At 43.7% G+C, this 22,208-nt stretch overlaps 2 protein-coding genes across 5 annotated transcripts in view; one reads left to right on the top strand and one right to left on the bottom strand.

The window, feature by feature from the left end:
• Nucleotides 1-13,577, bottom strand: part of LOC120060307 (echinoderm microtubule-associated protein-like 5) — an 81,383-nt gene extending 67,806 nt beyond the window's left edge. For all 4 annotated transcript variants that reach the window (XM_039009506.1, XM_039009505.1, XM_039009504.1 and 1 more), the window contains exon 1: nt 13,381-13,577. In XM_039009506.1, the coding sequence (XP_038865434.1) occupies nt 13,381-13,577 (197 nt within the window). The remainder of the gene's footprint in view (nt 1-13,380) is intronic.
• Nucleotides 13,578-16,757: 3,180 nt separating this feature from the next.
• LOC120059881 (tetratricopeptide repeat protein 8-like) lies at nt 16,758-21,972 on the top strand. The gene is made up of 13 exons (XM_039008946.1): nt 16,758-16,972; nt 17,658-17,778; nt 17,995-18,058; nt 18,241-18,490; nt 18,626-18,670; nt 18,781-18,866; nt 18,971-19,058; nt 19,320-19,430; nt 19,674-19,813; nt 19,983-20,157; nt 20,353-20,475; nt 20,763-20,846; nt 20,981-21,972. Exons 1-13 carry the CDS (start codon nt 16,859-16,861, stop codon nt 21,095-21,097), a joined length of 1,518 nt encoding a protein of 505 aa, XP_038864874.1. The 5' UTR covers nt 16,758-16,858; the 3' UTR covers nt 21,098-21,972.
• The last annotated feature ends 236 nt before the right edge of the window (nt 21,973-22,208 follow it).

Below are 22,208 nucleotides of genomic sequence, written 5' to 3'. Positions count from 1 at the left end.
GGGTGCTGGGTGCCACTGCTATACTGTTGGGATGGAGGAAGTGAATAGGGCATGTTGAGAGGAAGCAATGTAAACCCCAGGGATAGTGACAATGGTTTAGGGACTTGGTATGGATGATGGCCCATCATCATGGTGACACAGAGCTACGGCATGGGAGGAGTCAAAGATAATTCAGGGCCAGCCAAGGGATCATTTAACTTAAGCGTTTGATCAGTGGCTCGGCATTCATTAGGAAAAAGGGTTTCACTGAACCACGGTGTGCATACTTGTTTGCGTGTGTTTTGTTTCGTTACACAGTAAGTCTGCTAATTGTATAAATCTTCATTCATTCCCCTCAAATAATTATTGTTGCTTAGGGACAACTCAATTATATTGACATGGCTAATAAATTAACAAATTATGCTGTCAAATCAGCAACTACATCAACCTATCTTTCTTGAATCCAGGCCCCTACATTAGTAGTTTACTTCAAGCAAATTGTATTTATCAAATAAAACATTTGTCTCTTGATTGATAGAGTACAAAATGATTATTAAGGTATATTAAAACGGCAGATATGATGCTTCACAGCCACCAACACACGCACCACTAATCACGACTTGGTTAGTTTCCAAGTCAGGTTTGATCCACACTGAAGGAGCAGTCACCTTGCCTGCTCTTGTCCAGGATTATAAGGAAGTGGAGGATTAGCACATTTTTAAAAGTCAGTATTTATCTTCCTTGGCTTCTACAAAGCATGTTTAATCCGTCTGCCAATAATACACCATGTACTGCACCTGTCTGTCTGTGGCGAGGCTGCTCTAAAGTATAAATTAAAAAAAGAGGCAAAATTGAGTCTTTCCTATTGATTGAGATCACAGTTTGTGGCACAAACTCAAGACAACACCTCAAAACACAGTTTATCTTTATATTTTTCTTTTTCTACAGTTTGGTGTAGTTTGGGGAAGATGCTGGATCATGCTATTTTCTAAATAAACAGTCCAGCATTCTGGAGGATCTTAATTGGACTAGACAGACATGCTCTTTAGAGTACACAATGGCATTGTCCCACCAACAGCCTCAGACCTGTCAATCCACACAAAGCACCTGAAAATAACACTCAACTTCAGAAGCTTTTCTCTTGTGCAGTCATGCATCAAAATCAGATACTATGATGACAAGGATTTAATTATGTATGTATGCATGTGCGTGTGTGTAGGGGAAGGGGGTTCAGGATGTGCTCGAAGAGGGATGCCGGTATGGGGGGTTGAAAATACTTGAGCTTTGTAGCAGTACTAGCCAAGATAAGCAGCTTTGGATAATAAACGAATGGATGACTGTAGTACTAGCGTAGGCATTGGGATTTTGAACAGGGGTGCACCAACCAGGATACAGAAATGGATAGCCAACTTGATGAGTGTGTGCTGGAAAACCAGTAAGAGAAAATGGCTTGTCCCCAGCTATTAGCATCAACGTAATAGGCTCAAGCACATACGCATGACTTCACCCACATAGTGTGTGTACCATATGTGCTGAAGCTGTAATGAACACGAGGGGAGACAGAGAGATGGTTTCAAGCGCAGGGCGCAGCAGGTGTTTTTTGAAAAGGACCACAGGAGGAGGCAGGCAGCTGGGTCCAGGGGCAGGCAGAAGGTCATACACAGGGGGTTCAAAAGGGCAACAGTACAGGCAGGGATAAGGCTAGTAACGTAGTCCAGGAGATCAGTGTAACGGTTGTCCTCCTCCTCTTCGGAAGAAGAGGAGGAGGACAACCGTTACAGAACCACCCACCAAACAAGGATCAAGCAGCGTGAGAGGAACCAGCAACAGCGGCCAAAAAAACAGGACTCGTGGACTTGGGAGGAAATATTGAATGGAGAAGGACCCTGGGCTAAGGTGGGAGAGAATCGCCGCTCTCGGGAGGCGATGGAGTCAGCGAAAGCCCAGGATCGGTGGTATGAGGAGGCAGGTAGGAGACGTGGCTGGAAACCCGAAAGTAAACCCCAAAAATTTCTTGGGGGGGGGGGCTAAAAGGGAGAGTGGCGAAGTCAGGTAGGAGACCTGCGCCTACTCCCTGTACTTACCGTGGAGAGCGAGAGTACGGGCAGACACCGTGTTACGCAGTAGAGCGCATGGTGTCTCCTGTACGTGTGCATAGCCCGGTGCGGTACATACCAGCTCCTCGTATCGGCCGGGCCAGATTGAGCATTGAGCCAAGTGCCATGAAGCCGGCTCTACATATCTGGCCACCAGTGCGTCTCCTCGGGCCGGCTTACATGGCACCAGCCTTACGCATGGTGTCCCCGGTTCGCCTACATAGCCCGGTGCGGGTTATTCCCCCTCCCTGCACTGGTCGGGCGACGGGGAGCATACAACCAGGTAAGGTTGGGCAGGCTCAGTGCTCAAGGGAGCCAGTACGCCTGCACGGTCCGGTATTTCCGGCGCCACCTCCCCGCTCCAGGCCAGTACCACCAGTGCCTACACCACGCACCAGGCTTCCAGTGCGTCTCCAGAGCCCTGTTCCTCCTCCACGCACTCTCCCTGTGGTGCGTGTCTCCAGCCCAGTGCCTCCAGTTCCGGCACCACGCATCAAGCCTCCTGTGCGTCTCCAGAGCCCTGTACGCACTGTTCCTTCTCCCCATACTCGCCCTGATGTGCGTGCCCTCAGCCCGGTACCACCAGTGCCGGTACCACGCACCAGGCCTATAGTACGCCTTGAGAGTCCAGTGTGCCCTGTTGCTGCTCCCCGCACTAGCCTGAAGGTACGTGTCTTTAGCCCGGTACCTCCAGTTCCGGTACCACGCACCAGGCCTACAGTGCGTCTCAGCCGGCCAGAGTCTGCCGTCTGCCCAGCGGCGCCTGAACTGCCCGTCTGCCCAGCGGCGCCTGAACTGCCCGTCTGCCCAACGGCGCCTGAACTGCCCGTCTGCCCAACGGCGCCTGAACTGCCCGTCTGCCCAACGCCGTCTGAACTGTCCGTCTGCCAAGCGCCGCATGAACTGCCCGTCTGTACTGAGCCTTCAAAGCCGCCCGTCTGTACTGAGCCTGCAAAGCCGCCCGTCTGCCATGAGCCTTCAGAGCCGTCCGCCAGACAGGAGCCGCTAGAGCCGTCCGCCAGACAGGAGCCGCTAGAGCCGTCCGCCAGACAGGAGCCGCTAGAGCCTTCCGCCAGACAGGAGCCGTTAGAGCCTTCCGCCAGACAGGAGCAGCCAGAGCCTTCCGCCAGACAGGATCAGCCAGAGCCTTCCGCCAGACAGGATCAGCCAGAGCCTTCCGCCAGACAGGATCAGCCAGAGCCGTCCGTCAGCCAGGATCAGCCAGAGCCGTCCGCCAGCCAGGATCAGCCAGAGCCGTCCGCCAGCCATGACCAGCCAGAGCCGTCAGCCAGCCATGACCAGCCAGAGCCGTCAGCCAGCCATGACCAGCCAGAGCCGTCAGCCAGCCATGACCAGCCAGAGCCGTCAGCCAGCCATGACCAGCCAGAGCCGTCAGCCAGCCATGACCAGCCAGAGCCGTCAGCCAGCCATGACCAGCCAGAGCCGTCAGCCAGTCCGGAGCTGCCCCTCAGTCCGGAGCTGCCCTTCACTTCGGAGTTGCCCCTCATTCCGGTGTTGCCCCTCATTCCGGTATTGCCCCTTAGTCCAGTGCTGCCCCTTAATCCAGTGGGGTTAATTTGGAGGGTGGTCACTGGGAGGAGGCTAAAAAAGCGGGGATTGACTATGGTGGGATGGGGACCACGCCCAGAGCCTGAGCCGCCACCGTGGACAGATGCCCACCCAGACCCTCCCCTAGACTTTTGGTGGTGCGTCCGGAGTTCGCACCTTGAGGGGGGGGTTCTGTCACGTTCCTGACCTGTTTTCTCTTGTTTTTGTATGTGTTTAGTTGGTCAGGGCGTTAGTTGGGGTGGGCATTCTATGTTTTGTGTTTCTATGTTTAGGTCAGTGGTAATTAGCCTTATATGGTTCTCAATCAGGGACAGGTGTTTGACGTTTCCTCTGATTGAGAACCATATAAAGGTAGGCTGTTCACACTGTTTGTTTGTGGGTGGTTGTCTTCCGTGTTTGTGTCTGTGCACCACACGGGACTGTTTCGTTTGTTCGTTCGTTTGTGTAGTCTGTGCCTGTTCATGCGTTCTTCGTGTTTATGTAAGTTCTCTAGTTCAGGTTTGTCTACATCGTTTATTTGTTTTGGTAGTTTGTTAAAGTATTTTCGTGTTTTGTTTTTACTTTAATAAATTCATCATGTCGTATAACAACGCTGCGCTTTGGTCCAATCCTTACTCCTCCTCTTCTTCCGAAGAGGAGGAGGACAACCGTTACAATCAGGCAATAGGTAGAGAACAGGAAATCCGATAGGCTAAAGTACAGGCAGGGAATAGGCAAAAGGCGTCATTAGTGAGGCAGGCAAAAACTATCATACACAGGTTGTGAAAAACATAGCTCTGAAAGCTGTGTGTCACAAAACAAACAATACCTCACAGTGATGGGGTGCAAAGAACTGAACTAAATAGTGTGTGATAATGACATACAGGTGTGTGAACAGGTGATTAGAATTCAGGTGATTGGGATCTGGAGAGTGAGCTACGTTCAGGGGATCTACGTGTTTGAGGGTGTGAGTTGGAAGCAGACGTTATGGAACCTATGTGTTGTTTTATATACATACTGTATGCATAGCACACCTATCCTGATAAAGAATGAAACATTACATTTGTACTGCACAACTACTTCTCTATAACCTCAACTATCACTGTGTGAGCATAATCACTTCAATCTCACCACATCCATCACAAGGACAACACATCTGAAGTCAGACAGATGTGTCAGGCATTCCTGCTTTCAAGCTGACGCTTGCTCCAAAAAAGGCAGCAGCCTCACCCGAAATTGAGAGTTGCAAGCTCCTGCTAATAAGATAATGGGTTCAAGAAGCGCTGAAATACAGTATATCCTATTGTTGGTGGAACAGAGAAATGAGGCAAGATGAGAGTGAGTAGCTAGTCATTGCTCAGAATGACTATAAATCCTACACATCCTCAGACAGAGCCAAGTAGTCCTGCAGCACCTTCTCATCAGAATAAAGAGCATCACGAATCAACACAGATTAACCCTTACACTCGTGCGAATTGGCCTATATGAATAGGGCTAAATTGAAATGTTTCTTACAGAAGAAATGCATAACCACGGTAGCAATTAAAAGGGAACAGTTTGGAGATTATGGGGAAATTATTAGACTAAAGGTGAGGACACAAGAGTTCACCTGACACAAGACTGAATCCAAACATTTACTGTACTTTTCCCCGCATTTGTTCATAACGAAAACCTGAAAACACTCTGGATACATTCAGTAACATGATAAGAATATTCTTGGAAAATTTGAGGTAGGTGTAACATAAGACAAAAAAAATACAAGTGTTTGAGTGAAACGTCTATCTCATGTTTCCAAGTGGCCACACACCACTCCAAACTATGTCATTTCAATGTACTTTATTTGACTCAAAGAGTCTTCAACTATAAGGTGCCGTTGAGCTCTCCTAGCTGTGCTGTTGAGGAACTAGAGCAAGCAAACTTGTAGTTGTTTTGATTGGAACACAGTCCTGCATCCCTGCCTTTACACAAGTACTGTTGTTGCTTACGCAATCCAAATACAGTCCATTATAAATCGCAATCTGGGTCAGGTGGGCATCATTTGAAAGGTTGCTCTATTGCCAATATGAATAGCTACATTACAAAATACAATCTTACAGTATTAGGCTTTCACAAGGCAATTCAGAGAAGCAGATGGTCATTTTGGTGCTCATAGAATGGAGGTATGAGTGCATTCAGATGTGTGGTCCACAGAAAATGTTCCTCACAATATAACTAAGTAGGCTCATTCTGTTCAGGACAACCCAGGGTACAACGTCATGTCATATTGTAACAGTACATCAAACATAGTGATCATAAACATTGACCCTGTATATGACATGAGTTTTATGACATGTGAAGTGCACATTTGGATTCACGGGTGTTTGGCTTGCTTGTATGACATCAAATCAGTATTCATTATAATTATCAAAGTATCGTCTTTCAAAATACATCAAGTTCTAGGAATTTCCAGAATTTCCCTCACTCAGACAACAACATTTTTTCAAAAGTTGACCAATTGATGGGGGCAACTTCTTGTTGCGCATAGTGCTCAAGTTCAGAACGTCTGTCAGTCAAAATCCATACAGAGCTGTGAAGCAGAGACCCTGAGCTCTGACATCGTGTATAGCATGTTACTGTACAGCCACTGCATTCTAATTTAGGAGCTTATCAGTGTCCAAATCTGCCAATTTCAACCCGTATAAGGGCACGAGTGTAACGGGTTATGGATAACATTAGAAATGAGTGCATACACATGGTAGATGGCCACACAGAGCACACATAAAGTATGAATGGAAGGTAGAGAGAAAGAAGGTAGAGAGAAAGAATGACAGCAAGACAGAGACAGAGAGCGAGAGAGAGAGAGAGAGAGAGAGAGAGAGAGAGAGAGAGAGAGAGAGAGAGAGAGAGAGAGAGAGAGAGAGAGATGAAGTGGAGTGGTGTAGTGAGAAAGGGGTAGAATAATGGAGAGAGGAGAGCTTGCCTCTGATAAATATTGTGTGGCTAACCGAGACACAATGCTTGCACACCCCTCCCCCACCCTGCTCTGTGCTAACATGTCACTCACAGCTGATGTAATCTAATCCTGCCAACACCGTTCCTTTAAATTCCTCTCCTTCACTCTGAAAGAGATCCTACTCTAGTGTGTTTAGTATTTCAGTGACTCCAACGGATGCTCTGATGAACCCCGGAAAAATCCATTCCTGACTTGAAATTCCTCTCCATGCCTTGTGGTATAGTTCACCTTCTTCAAGAATCACTTTAGGGGATTACACCACCAACCTGTCTTTATCTTTGAACACATCTGCTTGTAATTCAGCTTAGCGTGTGTGTGTCCGTGGGAGATGTTTTTAGGTATGATTCCCTAATAATATATAGTTGAATAAACATATTAAACAAGTTTAGCAAGCATTTTAAGTTTACTGAATTTTTGCCTACGCTTTCTCAAGTTGGAGCTAAGTTTGGGGCAACTATTTTTTGTTTTGTTTAGGTAACACTGAAAAGTTGAATAAACTATACTGAAAAAATATATAAACCCAACATGCAACAATTTCAAAGATTTTACTGAGTTACAGTTCATGTAAGGAAATCAGTCAATTGAAATAAATTCATTCGGCCCTTACCTATGGATTTCACATGACTGGGCAGGGGCACTGCCATGGGTGGGCCTGGCTCCCCAGTGGTTGGGCCTATGCCCTCCCAGGCCCACCCATGGCAGTGCCCCTGCCCACTGGGGAGCCAAGCCCAACCAATCAGAATTCGTTTTTCCCCACAAAAGGGCTTTATTACAGACAGAAATACTTCTCAGTTTCATCAGCTGTCCGGGTGGCTTGGCCATGAAACATGGAACCAACACTTTACATGTGCGTTTATATTTTTGTTCAGTATAGTAAAAGTCTGTGGATCCAGCTAATTAATAAAAATGTGTGAAACAACTAGATTTTTCTTTACAGTCTAGTTATGTTGGAGAAGGTATTCCCAAACTGGGGTAAGCATTATAAAAATGTGATTCACGTGTAAAAAAATATATTAAAGATATATATATATATATATATATATATATACAGTTGAAGTCGGAAGTTTACATACACCTTAGCCAAATACATTTAATTAAACTCAGTTTTTCACAATTCCTGACATTTAATCCTAGTAAAATAAATCTCTGTCTTAGGTCAGTTAGGATCACCACTTTATTTTAAGAAAGTGAAATGTCAGAATAATAGTAGAGAGAAGGATTTATTTGAGCTTTTATTTTTCATCACATTCCCAGTGGGTCAGCAGTTTACATACACTCAATTAGTATTTGGTAGCATTGCCTTTAAATTGTTTAACTTGGGTCAAACGTTTCAGGTAGCCTTCCACAAGCTTCTCACAATAAGTTGGGGGAATTTTGGCCCATTCCTCCTGACAGAGCTGATGTAACTGAGTCAGGTTTGTAGGCCTCCTTGCTCCCACACGCTTGTTCAGTTCTGCCCACAAATTTTCTATAGGATTGAGGTCAGGGCTTTGTGATGGCCACTCCAATACCTTGACTTTGTTGTACTTAAGCCATTTTGCCACAACTTTGGAAGTATGCTTGGTGTCATTGTCCATTTGGAAGACCCATTTGCAACCAAGCTTTAACTTCCTGACTGATATCCACCTAAATTTCCATCCTCATGATGCCATCTATTTTGTGAAGTGCACCAGTCCCTCCTGCAGCAAAGCACCCCCACAACATGAAGATGCCAACCCCGTGCTTAATTCTTCCTGCTGCCGCAGATATGGCTGGGACAATGCTGGGGGAAAAGGCAAACAAAACTATACAGACAATGCCTTCATCAAACAACACTGTTTCACAATGCATCAGTGACATGGCAGGAGATGTTTTGAAACAATTACTGCTTCGCATACAAGCCAGTTATATGCGTTACAGCTGGATGAGTCAACAGACGTGGCGGGCCTGGCACAACTCCTGGTATATGTCCGTTATGTTTATGGGGGGTTAATTAAGGAAGACATCCTCTCCTGCTAACCACTGGAAACCAGGACAATTGGAGAGGATATTTTAAAGTACTGGACAGCTTTGTGACATCAAATGGACTTTGGTGGTCAAGATGTGTTGGTATCTGTACTGATGGCGCAAAAGCCATGACAGGGAGACATAGTGGAGTGGTAACGCGCGTGCAAGCAGTTGCTCCTGCTGCCAAGGGAATGCCTGACAACTTAAAAAATGTTTTGGACACGACAGTGAAAATTGTTAACTTCGTTAAAGCAAGGCCCCTGAACTGTCGTGTATTTTCTGCATTATGCAATGATATAGGCAGCGACCATGTAATGCTTTTACAACATACAGAAGTGCGCTGGTTATCAAGGGGCAAAGTATTGGCACGTTTTTTAAAATTGAGAGACGAGCTTAAAGTTTTCTTTACTGACCATCATTTTCACTTGTCTGACCGCTTCATTGATGACGAGTTTCTCACACGACTGACCTATCTATCTGGGTGATGTTTTATCTCACCTGAATGATCTGAATCTAGGATTACAGGAACTCTCCACAACTATATTCAATGTGCGGGACAAAATTGAATTAAGAAGTTGGAGATCTTCTCTGTCTGCATTAACAAGGACAACACACAGGTCTTTCCATCATTGTATATTTTTTTGAGTGCAAATTAACTAAAAGTTACGGACAATGTCAAATGTGATATAGCGAAGCACCTGAGTGAGCTGGGTGCACAATTAAGCAGGTACTTTCCCGAAAATGGATGACACAAACAACTGGATTCGTTATCCCTCTCAAGCCCTGCCTCCAGTCCACTTATCGATATCTGAACAAGAGAGCCTCATCGAAATTGCAATAAGCGGATATGTGAAAATTTAATTTAATCAGAAGGCACTGCTAGATTTCTGGATAGGGCTGCGCTCAGAGTTTCTTGCCTTGGCAAATTGCGCTGTTAAGACACTGATGTCCTTTGCAACCACGTACCTATGTGAAAGTGGATTCTCGGCCCTCACTAGCAAGAGAACTAAATACAGGCACAGACTGTGTGTGGAAAATGATTTAAGACTGAGACTCACTCCAATACAACCCAACACTGCAGAGTTATGTGCATCCTTTCAAGCACACCCTTCTCATTAACCTGTGGTGAGTTATTCACAATTTTTGATGACCAAATAAGTTTTTATATGTAAGATGGCTAAATAAAAAGCAAAATTAATGATTATTATATTATTTGTGCCCTGGTCCTATAAGAGCTCTTTGTCACTTCCCACGAGCCTGGTAGTGACAAAAACTAACACTCATTCTTATGTTTAATAAATGTATTGTATAGTGTTTGTGTGGCAGGCTTACAATGATGGCAAAAAAACATTTGAAAGTGCGCTGACCCTGGTGCTAGAGGGGTAGGCAGCTGGAGGTTGAATGTTTGAAGGGGTACGGGACTATAAAAAGTTTGAGAACCACTGCGTTAGAGAATAGATAACACTTATACTGGAGTGGATAGACAAGACGGTACCACAAAGTACTATGCTGGGTGCGACTCAGTGAGAGTGAACAGGGTCACAGTCAGTCCAATGAAATGGCCTGTCATTCATGTTTCAAAACATTAGCTAGCTCTCCTCGGTCAGTCAGTCAGACTGGGAAACCGGCAGACAGAGGACGCCACAAGGCAAGATAACATCAGGAGGGTGAGCAATTAATTCATCCAGCACACAAAACACTAACAAATCTAAACATACAGTAGTTACAACACAAACAAACAGAAGAACTGAATCAAGTCTGAATTACACACAGACTGACTTCAAGTAATGAAAGTTAGACTCCCTTCACTGTAGAGAGACCTGTCTCTCTTGTGGCTGTTTCTTCTGTAGAAAATGAAAACACAGCACAGTGAGGAAGGAGATGACTCCCAATGCTATTTGAGGAGTCTGCATCTTTACCACATGGCTTCGTGCAATGTTAGAGAGAGCAGTTCTGTCTTCTGTGTCTGCTCGACATTGCTTCCCCTGAGCCCTCACCTCTGAGGCAACCAAAACACAGTCCTCTGCATACCCCACAACTGTATTAGCTCACCAAGCTAAAGTCTAAACATTAGTCTTCAGGTCTCAGACAAGGCCACTCATGGCATGAGCTTATTTCACTGAATTACCTCCACTACTTCTGATATGTAATATGAGATGGATCAACTCCTCTGTAGCTCAGTTGGTAGAGTATGGTGCTTGCAAATTCAGGATAGTGGGTCCAATTCCCGGGACCACCCATAAGTAAAATGTATGCATGCATGACCGTAAGTAGCTTTGGATAAAAGTGTGTGCTAAATGGCATATATTATATTATTATATTACTCCTCACGGTATTTGAACTGAAGCACTTCACACAGAAGGCAAGGCAAGGTCTGTCTCTCTGTTGACCAATGAATAATGGAGCAGCAGAACAGCTGACTAACGACACTACAGTATATAATCCTAGTCATCTCCAGGCCAACCCACACAATGACAACACAGCCACTGGAGCAGTGGACACAGGTAATTCAGTACATGGTCATTCATTGTATGGAGCAAGCTGCTGCAGTTTTTCCCCTAGAAGTAAAAGAGGGGTAATTATAAAATTATAATAAAGAATCTTTCCTCAAGAGGTTGGCTGAGTTCCTCCCCATTGACGTGAATGATTGGAGCGATCACAGGGATGTGGGTCTCTGTGTCCATTCAAGTTTACCTGACCCACCAACAAAAATATCTATTTGCAAATTGCAGAATACAGCGTTTCAAACATTCCCTGAAAGACCTTCAAGTCCATCCATTCCCATTCATCCTGAGAGTTATGATGGGTCGCTGAGCAGTAATCATGGGTTTTAAGGGTGGAATAGTGAATGCAGAGTGGAGTTACTGTATTTCACGTTCCACTGTGACTAGCAAGAAATGCACTATATAAACAAAAGTATGTGGACACCCATTCAAATTAGTGGATTTGGCTATTTCAGCCACACCCATTGCTGACAGGTGTATAACATTGAGCACACAGCCAAGAAATCTCCATAGACCAACCTTGATAGTAGAATGGCCTTACTGAAAAGCTCAGTGGCTTTCAACGTGGCACCGTCATAGGATGCCACCTTTCCAACTAGTCATTTGGTCAAATTTCTGCCTTGCTAGAGCTGCCCTGGTCAACTGTGTGCTGTTATTGTGAAGTGGAAACATCTAGGAGCAACAGCGGCTCAGCTGCATTGTGGTAGACCACACAAGCTTACAGAACAGGACCTCCGAGTGCATAAAATTGTCTGTCCTTGGTCTTAACACTCACTAACAAGTTCCAAACTGCCTCTGGAAGCAACATCAGCACAATAACTGTTCGTAGGGAGCTTCATGAAATAGGTTTCCATGACCAAGCAGCCCAGACACAAGCCTAAGATCACCATGCGCAATGCCAAGTGCCGGCTGGAGTGGTGTAAAGCTCGCCGCCATTGGACTCTGCAGCAGTGGAAACGCGTTCTCTGGAGTGATAAATCACGCTTCACCATCTGGCAGTCTGACGGACGAATCCGGGTTTGGCAAAAGCCAGGAGAATACTACCTGCCCGAATGCATAGTGCCAACTGTAAAGTTTGATGGAGGAGGAATAATGGTCTGGTGCTGTTTTTCATGGTTCAGGCTAGGCCCCTTAGTTCCAGTGAAGGAAAATCTTAATGCTACAGCATTCAATTACATTCTAGACAATTCTGTGCTTCCAACTTTGTGGCAACAGTTTGGGGAAGGCCCTTTCCTATTTTAGCACGACAATGCCGCCATGTAAGAATTTGTTCTTAACTGACTTGCCTAGTTAAATAAAGGTAAAAAAAAAAAAAATGCACAAAGAGAGGTCCATACAGAAATAGTTTGTCGAGATTGGTGTGGAAGAACTTGACTGGCCTGCTCTGAGCCCTGACCTCAACCCCATTGAACACCTTTGGGATGAAATGGAATGGCGCCTGCGAGCCAGGCCTAATCGTCCAACATCAGCGCCCGACCTCGCTAATGCTCTTGTGGCTGAATAGAAGCAAGTCCCCGCAGCAATGTTCCAACATCTAGTGGAAATCCTTCTTGGAAGAGTGGAAGATGTTATAGCAGCAAAGGGGGAACCAACTCCATATTAATGCCCTTGATTTTTGAATGAGATGTTCGACGAACAGGTGTCCACATACAGCAAATAACTTACCTCAAATGCCATAAGTTATACAAAATAAATCCAGTTTAGAATCATGAGATAAAATGTCTCACCTCCCCATAGGAGGACCCTTTGAAGAACCCCTTTTGGTTCCAGGTAGAGACTTTTGGGTTCCATGTAGAACCCGTTCTACAAAGGGTTCTACGTGGAACCCAAAAGAGTTCTACCTGGAACCAAAAAGGGTTCTCCTATGGGGACAGCCGTAGAACCCTTTTGGAACCCTTTTTTCTAAGAGTGTATTGTATCAGATATGATACAGTAACTGAATCTTTTCAAAACAAAATTATTACATCATTACTCCCACCCAAGCCGCTACTGTTAATGAAGTTGCTGTCCATCCAGTAGGTGCTGAAAGGCGGTTAGCTCACAAGTTGAGCTCAGTGTGATGTTTTCACAAACCATATCATTTTGACTCGTTGAAACTGTATAGTTATATATTACAACTCATAACCTCGATTCAATATAGACTTGTAGGCAAAGTATCTCCTCGCCAGAAATAGAAACTTGATCAGTTTGGTGTTTTCATCCGTGCCACCTCCTCGTGTTTTATTTTGTATCTCGGCATATCTGTGAATGAATGAGTTTCTGCAAGTGCGATTACCTGATTATGTCATCGTTGTGGCCCAAGTAAAATTTTTGCTTGTGTTCCCGTGTGTTGTACACTACTCCCACACCGGCGACGAAGTAGACTATTTCCTTGGCAGCTGTGTAGTACAGGTTGTTGCGGCACTGATGTCCACGATACCCGTAAACCCATTCTAGTCGCAGGTGACAATTCGGAGCGGTCCTGTCAGCCATGTCCGTACTTCTTCTCTGTCTCGAGTATTTGATATTTCTTCATTCACCGAGAAGGATTTCATTCAATCCCATATCTCTTAGTTCCACTGGAAATGCATAGTATCCGGTACAAGCGGTTATAGCGGGCATTTGTGTTCCATGTGCATAACAGTCTCACTAAATCTAGTTTTACTTTGAGATAATATGCTTACCTTTAATTCAAAATAGTTAACTATGCAGTTCTTTTCATAGTAAAAAGCAAATATCTACCTCTACTTCAGCCTTTGGCTAGTTGCCCCGCTCGAGACAGGTCGAAGCTCTAGTCAAGTCCTATAAAATGGAGTTTTCGCGTTTATTTACAAGCACCACCCCAAAATGTGATCTACATTTGTGATAGATCAACTATCTGTCCAATCACATCCCCAAATATCTATTTAGCGTTTGAAGGGATGTTCACGGACCAATGGCAATCATTAGAAAGGGATAAACGTCAGCCCCTAAATAATGCACTTTAACCAATGGCTCTAACCCTGGCTAACCAATGGTGTGTAGACAATACCAAGAAGCTTTTGACAGCTGTCAATCCAAGTAGGCGCCGTTGAATATTTTACCCTTTTGCACATTTCTTTAACATTCTAATAGTAGTTCCTCTATCCATGCATAGGCTTTAACCAACAGAAAGAAGGTCTACATACGTGTTTATGAGACTATAAATTATGTTGTTGTCATAAAAATGGAGATTTAAAAAATGAACTGTATTACATATTCACCAACTGCATGTTTTTTTTCAGATAACACATGCGTTCAGGTATGCTACTTTTGCTCGCCATCCTCTCAGCTTCTACTTTTTATAAAGTCGCTGACCACTCGGTGGGTGCTGAAGTGAAGGTCACAGAATGTAGCGCTCTCAAAGCATTTTGTATTATTCTGTATGTAAATTCTGCCAAACTAAATGTAGTATATGTTACGTTACGTTTCGTATGGTATGGATTAATATATGTTATGCTTCGTATGGTATGGATTAATTTGTAGGTGTCCATCACCCATTTCGTATGATATGTTATGAATTACAATTCGTATTATATGTTATGAATTTGCAAAAAGTACTATATGTTACGAATTCGCAAAACGTACTATATGTTACGAATTCGCAAATTAATGATATGTTACGAATTCTAGCTAGGTGGCTGCAAGTTCCCGGACATTTCTGGGGGGAATGGCCCTAGCCCTCAGCCTCCGATCCAACAGGTCCCAGACGTGCTCAATGGGATTGGGATCTGGGCTCTTCGCTGGCCATGGCAGAACACTGACATTCCTGTCTTGCAGGAAATCACGCACAGAACGAGCAGTATGACTGGTGGCATTGTCATGCTGGAGGGTCATGTCAGGATGAGCCTGCAGGAAGGGTACCACATGAGGGAGGAGAATGTCTTCCCTGTAACGCACAGCGTTGAGATTGCCTGCGAATCCAACCATTACCCCTGGTGAGACAAACCCGCTACTCGTCAGTGAAGAGCACTTTTTGCCAGTCCTGTCTGGTCCAGCGATGGTGGGTTTGTGGCCATAGGCGACGTTGTTGCCGGTAATGTCTGGTGAGGACCTGCCATACAACAGGCCTACAGTCCAGCCTCTCTTTTGTGCATTCCTGGTGTAACTTGGGCAGTTATTATTGCCATCCTGTACCTGTCCCGCATGTGTGATGTTCGGATGTACCGATCCTGTGCAGGTGTTGTTACATGTGGTCTGCCACTGCGAGGACGATCAGCTGTCCGTCCTGTCTCCCCGTAAGCGCTGTCTTAGGCGTCTCACAGTAAGGACATTGCAATTTATTGCCCTGACCACATCTGCAGTCCTCATGCCTCCTTGCAGCATGCCTAATGCACGTTCACGCAGATGAGCAGGGACCCTGGGCATCTTTCTTTTGCGGTTTTTCAGAGTCAGTGGAAAGGCCTCTTTAGTGTCCTAAGTTTTCATAACTGTGATCTTCATTGCCTACTGTCTGTAAGCTGTTAGTGTCTTAACAACCGTTCCACAGGTGCATGTTCATTAATTGTTTATGGTTCAGTGAACAAGCATGGGAAACAGTGTTTAAACACTTTACAATGAAGATCTGTGAAGTTATTTGGATTTTTACGAATTATCTTTGAAAGACTTGTCACGTTCCTGACCTGTTTTATGTTATTTTTGTATGTGTTTAGTTGGTCAGGGCGTGAGTTGGGGTGGGCATTCTATGTTTTGTGTTTCTATGTTTAGGTCGTTTGTAATTAGCCTTATATGGTTCTCAATCAGGGACAGGTGTTTTACGTTTTCCTCTGATTGAGAACCATATATAGGTTGGCTGTTCACACTGTTTGTTTGTGGGTGATTGTCTTCCGTGTCTGTGTCTGCGCACCACACGGGACTGTTTTGTTTGTGCGTTCGTTTTATGTAGTCTGTTCCTGTTCGTGAGTTCTTCGTGCTTTTATGTAAGTTCCATGTTCAGGTCTGTCTACATCGGTTTTGTAATTTTCCAAGTGTTTTTTTCGTGTTCGTCTTCGTCTTTAATTAAATTCAATATGTCATCATACCTCGCTGCATTTTGGTCTTCCGATCCTTCTCTCCTCTCCTCGTCCGAGGAGGAGGAAGAGCTAGACACCCGTTACAAGACTGGGTCCTGAAAAAGGGATGTTTCTTTTTTTGCTGAGTTTAGTTACAAAGTAGCTAAAAAGTAGTAAATAGTTGAAAAGCTGCTAATTAGCTAAAATGCTAAAGTTGTCCATGATGAGATTTGAACTCACAACCTTCTGTTATACGTCCACCCGACCAACCACCCTGCCTTAAGTAACCATCTGTCTTATGTTACGTTTGGTATGGTTATATATCATAGTAGTTAAAGCATCCCAGATATACGTGTACTATGTTACATCTAGTCTATGAGACCAAGCTGAGTGCATACCCCTTGAAAACAAAGACAGGCAGTACACAAAAGTTATTGAGTAAACGCACTGCTCTTGCTTCACTTCAAACAATAATATTGTTCTCGCGGTAAATGCCGAATAAATCAATGCAGCATTGGGTGAGTGCACGGGGTGGGCGGAGTTCGCATTGTAGAATGGATGGAATGGTAATAAAAATTGCACACGCCCGCCCGGCGTGCCGAGGGGGCTCAATCAAGTGCACCTACAAGAGGACCTCCCCTATCCTCTGTTGCCGCGAGTGACAGGACGCTTGCTGCTCAAGCAACAAGCTTAGCGTTGATAGCTAAGCTCTAAAAACGTACCTACCTCTTAAATTATTTTAGCACCACTGACAAAGAAGACGAAATGGAGGTGCCGATGGATCCCTTGTTTCTTGCATGGAGCTACTTTAGAAGACGGAAGTTCCAACCATGTTCTGATATTTGTTCGAAGATATTAGAGGACAGTCCATACGACCAGGTTAGAAATAGCTAAACTAGTATTTTAGCTCTGCTAGCCAGCTCCAGGCATGAATCCAATTTAGCTAATGGTAATAACTATCAGTAGCATGCTTACAAAGTATTCTTTGACGTTTTCTGAATCATTGCCTATTCCTCATTACTGTATTGCCAGAGATACTCTGCCATTGTTTGCTAGCTATCTGTTGTTTGGTTAGCACATTGTTAGCTAGCTAGCTATTGTTGGCATAAAAAACAAGAACTTGTTAGCTAGAGGGCTATCATCATATCTGGCAAGTTTTGACCTTATTGTGACCCACTTTCGATTTTCACTATCACTATTTAATCTCACCTTTAGTTAATCTAGCTACTCTTAACTCCAATTGTCTTAATGTGCTTGCTATAGCCTAGCATAATTTTTGGATCAAATCTGTCTTCACCTCTTATCTCATCATTTCACTCACTGCTGTCTTAAAAGGAACCTGACTCCTCAACACATATTTCTGAGGTAACCTCTTCCTGCTGTGCTCCTTTTATTCTGTGTCTCTTTACATGACAGGACATGTTGAAGTACAAGTAGAACGGGTAGAGAAATTAATTAAATATCACAGTAGCACATCGGTGTTGGAGTTCCCTACCTTGTAACATCATAGTAAACATAATTTTCACATTGTATAATCAAGTCTACTACCTTTGCTCTTGGGCAGGCTGCATGGAGTCTGAAGACCTGTGCTCTGACAGAGATGGTGTACATTGATGAGGTGGAGGTGGACCAAGAGGGGATCGCTGAGATGATGCTGGATGAAAGCTCCATTGCCCAGGTTGCTCGTAAGTCTGAACTCTAAACTTTCCCAGAGGGACACGAGTTCTTCCTGGGCAGGAAAAACTCCTGACCATGACTATAGTCATCTGCAGAACAGCCTACTGAGCCTACCAGCTCAGAAAATCAATATCAATAATATATTACTATTCTGAATCAGTTCTGGTAAAATCTCTCAAATGTTCCCAGCTCTTTGAGTGTACTGTAATGAAGCTGTCTTTCAGGCCCTGGGACATCACTGAGGCGTCCTGAAACAAGCCATGGAGGTGGACCTACTCCAGCTATCAGGTATGTGAACTTTTATATTTACAACTATCTTGTATACGTTAGGTAAGTATTCCAAGCATTTCCCCTACTGGAATTGTGTTATTACTGTTACAATATTTCTGACAATGAGTCGTGAGGAGCATTATGTACCCTGGGAAAGCATCAGGTTAGTTCTGAACTGAGCTTTTTTATCCTGAATCTAGGCCCATGACCCAATCGGGACGACCAATCACAGGGTTTGTGAGGCCCAGTACCCAGTCTGGCAGACCAGGGACAATGGAACAGGCCATTAAGACCCCGCGCACGGCACACACTGCCCGCCCTGTCACTGGTGCATCTGGGAGATTTGTCCGGCTGGGAACAGCCTCCATGTTAACCAATCCTGAGGGGCCATTTATAAATTTGTCAAGACTCAACTTGGCTAAATATGCCCAGAAGCCCAATTTATCCAAGGTAAGACTGATTTAACTAATGTACTGTAAGGCAAGGAACAATGTCTCTCAAAAAATACGTGTCGTAAATGTATTTATTGTGGTTATTCGCCTTCAATACGTATTATGACCGTTCTGTTTTTTTTTCTGCCCTCAGACCTTGTTTGAGTACATCTTCCATCATGAAAATGATGTAAAAAATGTGAGTTATAAATACAGATATACAGTATGTCTTTGGCTTTTCATGCAGTTTTTGTTTGTAAGTTTCAGTCTAAAACGATTTGTACCTCCACTGTCATGTTTTGTGAACAGGCTTTAGACCTGGCTGCTCTGGCCACTGAGAATGCTCAGTTCAAAGACTGGTGGTGGAAAGTCCAGCTGGGGAAGTGCTACTACAGGTAAAGCTTTAGCTGATTACTTAGATCTCCAACAACTGTTAGTATACAATGCATACTATACTACCACTACAGCTCTACTACATTGTAACTGTTTGTATTAACAGACTTGGTTTACACCGGGAATCAGAAAAACAGTTCAGATCTGCTCTCAATCATCAGGAGGTGGTGGACACATACCTCTATCTGGCCAAGGTAACAACATACAACTTACGATGTCCCTAACACTCTTTTAACACTGTAAATACTGTGTAACTACACTGTATACAGTATAGATTAACCCTCACACAAGGCTTCTCTGTAGCAGATAAAACCTGGTGGTGTGTCACTCAATGAAAAGTTGTTTCTATTTGTTCAAATAGGTTTATGTTTTTTATATCAACCTACTGACCTATTTGTCTTCATTAGTACACAAATGACAAAAATACTTTTTGTTCTGTTATGCCACTAAAACAGGTGTATCAGCGGCTTGATCAACCTATAACTGCACTGAACCTCTTCAAGCAAGGTCTGGACCACTTCCCTGGGGAGGTCACTCTCTTAACAGGAATTGCTCGCATTCACGAGGCACGTAACATAATTCCTTTGTTGTTTGTTTGTAAAGCGTTCTCTTGCTTAAAGAAACCACAGGTTGAAATCATGTCAAATGTGTAACCTGAAACGAGCAGCTGATTGCCTAGGAATTTAGAGCCTAATTGTTTTGCAGCTCTAGTAGCTATTGAATTACTCTACTGTAAAATGAGAGAACAGATGCAGGTTGATCAGGAGGTCCAAAATCAGTCTTTATAGTTATCTGTGTCTCTCTCACAGGAGATGAATAACATCACCTCAGCCACAGAGTACTACAAAGATGTCCTGAAGCAGGACAACACTCACGTTGAGGCTATCGCCTGCATAGGCAGCAATCACTTCTACACGGACCAGCCTGAGATCGCCTTGCGCTTTTACCGGTTAGTCACACACGCGCACACACACACCACCTTCAAATCCCTCATCTAACTCTGATTAGTATGTGTATGCCTGTGTGATTTAATAATTTTGACAATTTCAGTGGATACACATGCCTTGCATGGTTGCATTATTTTAGAGTTGTCTTTTCCCTCTAACCCTCCCCTGTAGACGGCTGCTGCAGATGGGGGTATATAATTGCCAGCTGTACAACAACCTGGGATTGTGCTGCTTTTATGCCCAGCAGTATGATATGACCCTGTCCTCCTTCGAGAGGGCTCTGGCCCTGGTGGCCAATGATGAGGAGCAGGCTGACGTCTGGTACAACATTGGACACGTGGCCGTGGTGGGTTAGTGTTAACTTAGCACACACAGATGTTAGTTACTGCAATAAGTTACTCTACAGCACCCTCTTCTGTATGCCAACTGGTTTCTATTGGACAGGATCCACATCTGGCTGAGTGCTTTGAACAAATGGCATGCTATCACTTATTCTTGCAGTTCTGTTTATATTACTTGCATCTTATGTTTCTCTCCACAGGGAATAGGAGACCTGACTCTGGCATCCCAGTGTTTTAAACTGGCCTTGGCCTTCAACAACGACCATGCTGAGGCCTATAATAACCTGGCTGTGCTGGAGCTACGCAAGGGACACATTGAGCAGGTGAATGAACTGGTGTGTCTAGATCTTCAAATATATAATTTTGATCAAATGTTAGTTCTTATAAGAGTATTGAGTATGAATCTGTTTTAAATTATATGCTTTCTTTCCAACTGAAAGAAACTTCTTCTAGGCTTGCTCTGCTGAAGTATTATGCCCAGTGGTTCTTTTCCATATGATACAACACATTATTTAAAGTCTTTAGTGTACTGCTTATGATGTTTTTGGTGTTGAGTCTAATTCAGAATGGTTGTTTTTGTTTTGATGTACTTTTATATTATTTTTTTCAGTCCAAAGCTTTCCTCCAGACCGCTGCATCAATTGCCCCTCACATGTATGAGCCACACTTTAACTACTCCACTCTGTCAGACAAGGTAACCAGACACTTCATCTGGACTTTTATTTCAATTTCAATAAAAACACATTCCTATGCCTGGTATAAAACAGACTGTTTTTAGTCATGAGTGATTCTATTAATTGATATGCTGTTGTCTTCTGCTGTGTCCAGATTGGAGATCTGCAGAGTAGCTACACGGCAGCCCAGAGGTCAGAGGATGCCTTCCCTGAGCATGTAGATACCCAGCAGATCCTGAAACATCTGCGCCAGCATTTTGCTGTGCTGTGACCTACTGACCGACACACCTGACTTGACAGTCCAAACTTCCTGTGTGATAACTTACTTAGTTGTTGTAGAGTGCTGCTATTGAACAACAGTGACTGGCCTCCTCATGTTCTGGTTAGACATCATCACAATCTACAGAAAAACATTCTGCTGTTAGATGATGGTGACAATACACAGGCTAAATGATACAAAGGGCAATTTGGCTTGGGCAACTCACTGCACAGACATTATTATAAAACAGTCATTTAAAACTGCCTGGCCCAATGCAGGTCTTATTAGTTGTATTTGAAGTGTTTTATTTGCAGCCAAGATTGGTTTTGGCATTTGTTTTTCTCTTCAACTGTTGGTTCACATACATGTGTAATAGTATTTAAGGTACTTTTAAGCACCGATAGTGAATGTACATAATAAAGTATGAACATGGAAGAAACACATATTTACTATAGTACATAGCAGTATAAATATATATTTTTTTATAGTGTATTCAGATGTATTTTGGTATTAACATTACTCTTGTCATAATTTGTAGTCTGTCTTGTTTGTAAGGAATAAACTATATAAACATGTTTTTTTTTTTTAAAGATGCAGAACAAATTAAGTTGTGTTTAACTTTACAGTATGACAATTTCTTTTATCAGATAAAATGTTATGTACAAATTAAGTTACATTTGATTCCAATGCTTATTATTTTGAATGTATGTATTTACTTATTGAAATAATGGAAATTTTACAGTAATTTCTAAGCTTTCCTTGATTTTATTTCACATATCCATTTCAATGGATGTGTACACAGCATCATTCCAGGACTTCATGGGATATATTTTGGGATGGATGGCCGCACAGTCCTCCATTCCAAAGTGGTCTTTGGGCTGTCTCATGCCAGTACCTTTAAACCAAATTAAATGTTACTTAATTGACATTCTGGTCTTATCCTGAATGATAATGGTACAGTGGAAACATTTAACCAAGTACCGCTTGACATGTTGGTCTACACAAATACATAGAAGATCATGCATGATTATACCTGTATCCAGTCCAATGACTTGTGCAGCTCTTACCCCTGAGTCAGCTCAGTCCCGTTAACCCATGTCCAGGTGCCCTCTATCCTCTTCCT

This window comes from Salvelinus namaycush, chromosome 15, assembly GCF_016432855.1.
Source record: "Salvelinus namaycush isolate Seneca chromosome 15, SaNama_1.0, whole genome shotgun sequence".
In the NCBI taxonomy this organism is placed as follows: Eukaryota; Metazoa; Chordata; class Actinopteri; order Salmoniformes; family Salmonidae; genus Salvelinus; species Salvelinus namaycush.
Note: the sequence above shows the minus strand (reverse complement) of the source record. Positions and strands in the feature narration are given on the sequence as shown.

Coding starts and splice junctions, on each gene's coding strand:
- LOC120059881 (XM_039008946.1), top strand. CDS start 16,859: ATGGAGGTGCCGATGGATCCCTTGTTTCTTGCATGGAGCTACTTTAGA. Junction 16,973..17,657: donor AGGACAGTCCATACGACCAG/GTTAGAAATAGC, acceptor GCTCTTGGGCAG/GCTGCATGGAGTCTGAAGAC. Junction 18,491..18,625: donor AGAAGCCCAATTTATCCAAG/GTAAGACTGATT, acceptor TTCTGCCCTCAG/ACCTTGTTTGAGTACATCTT.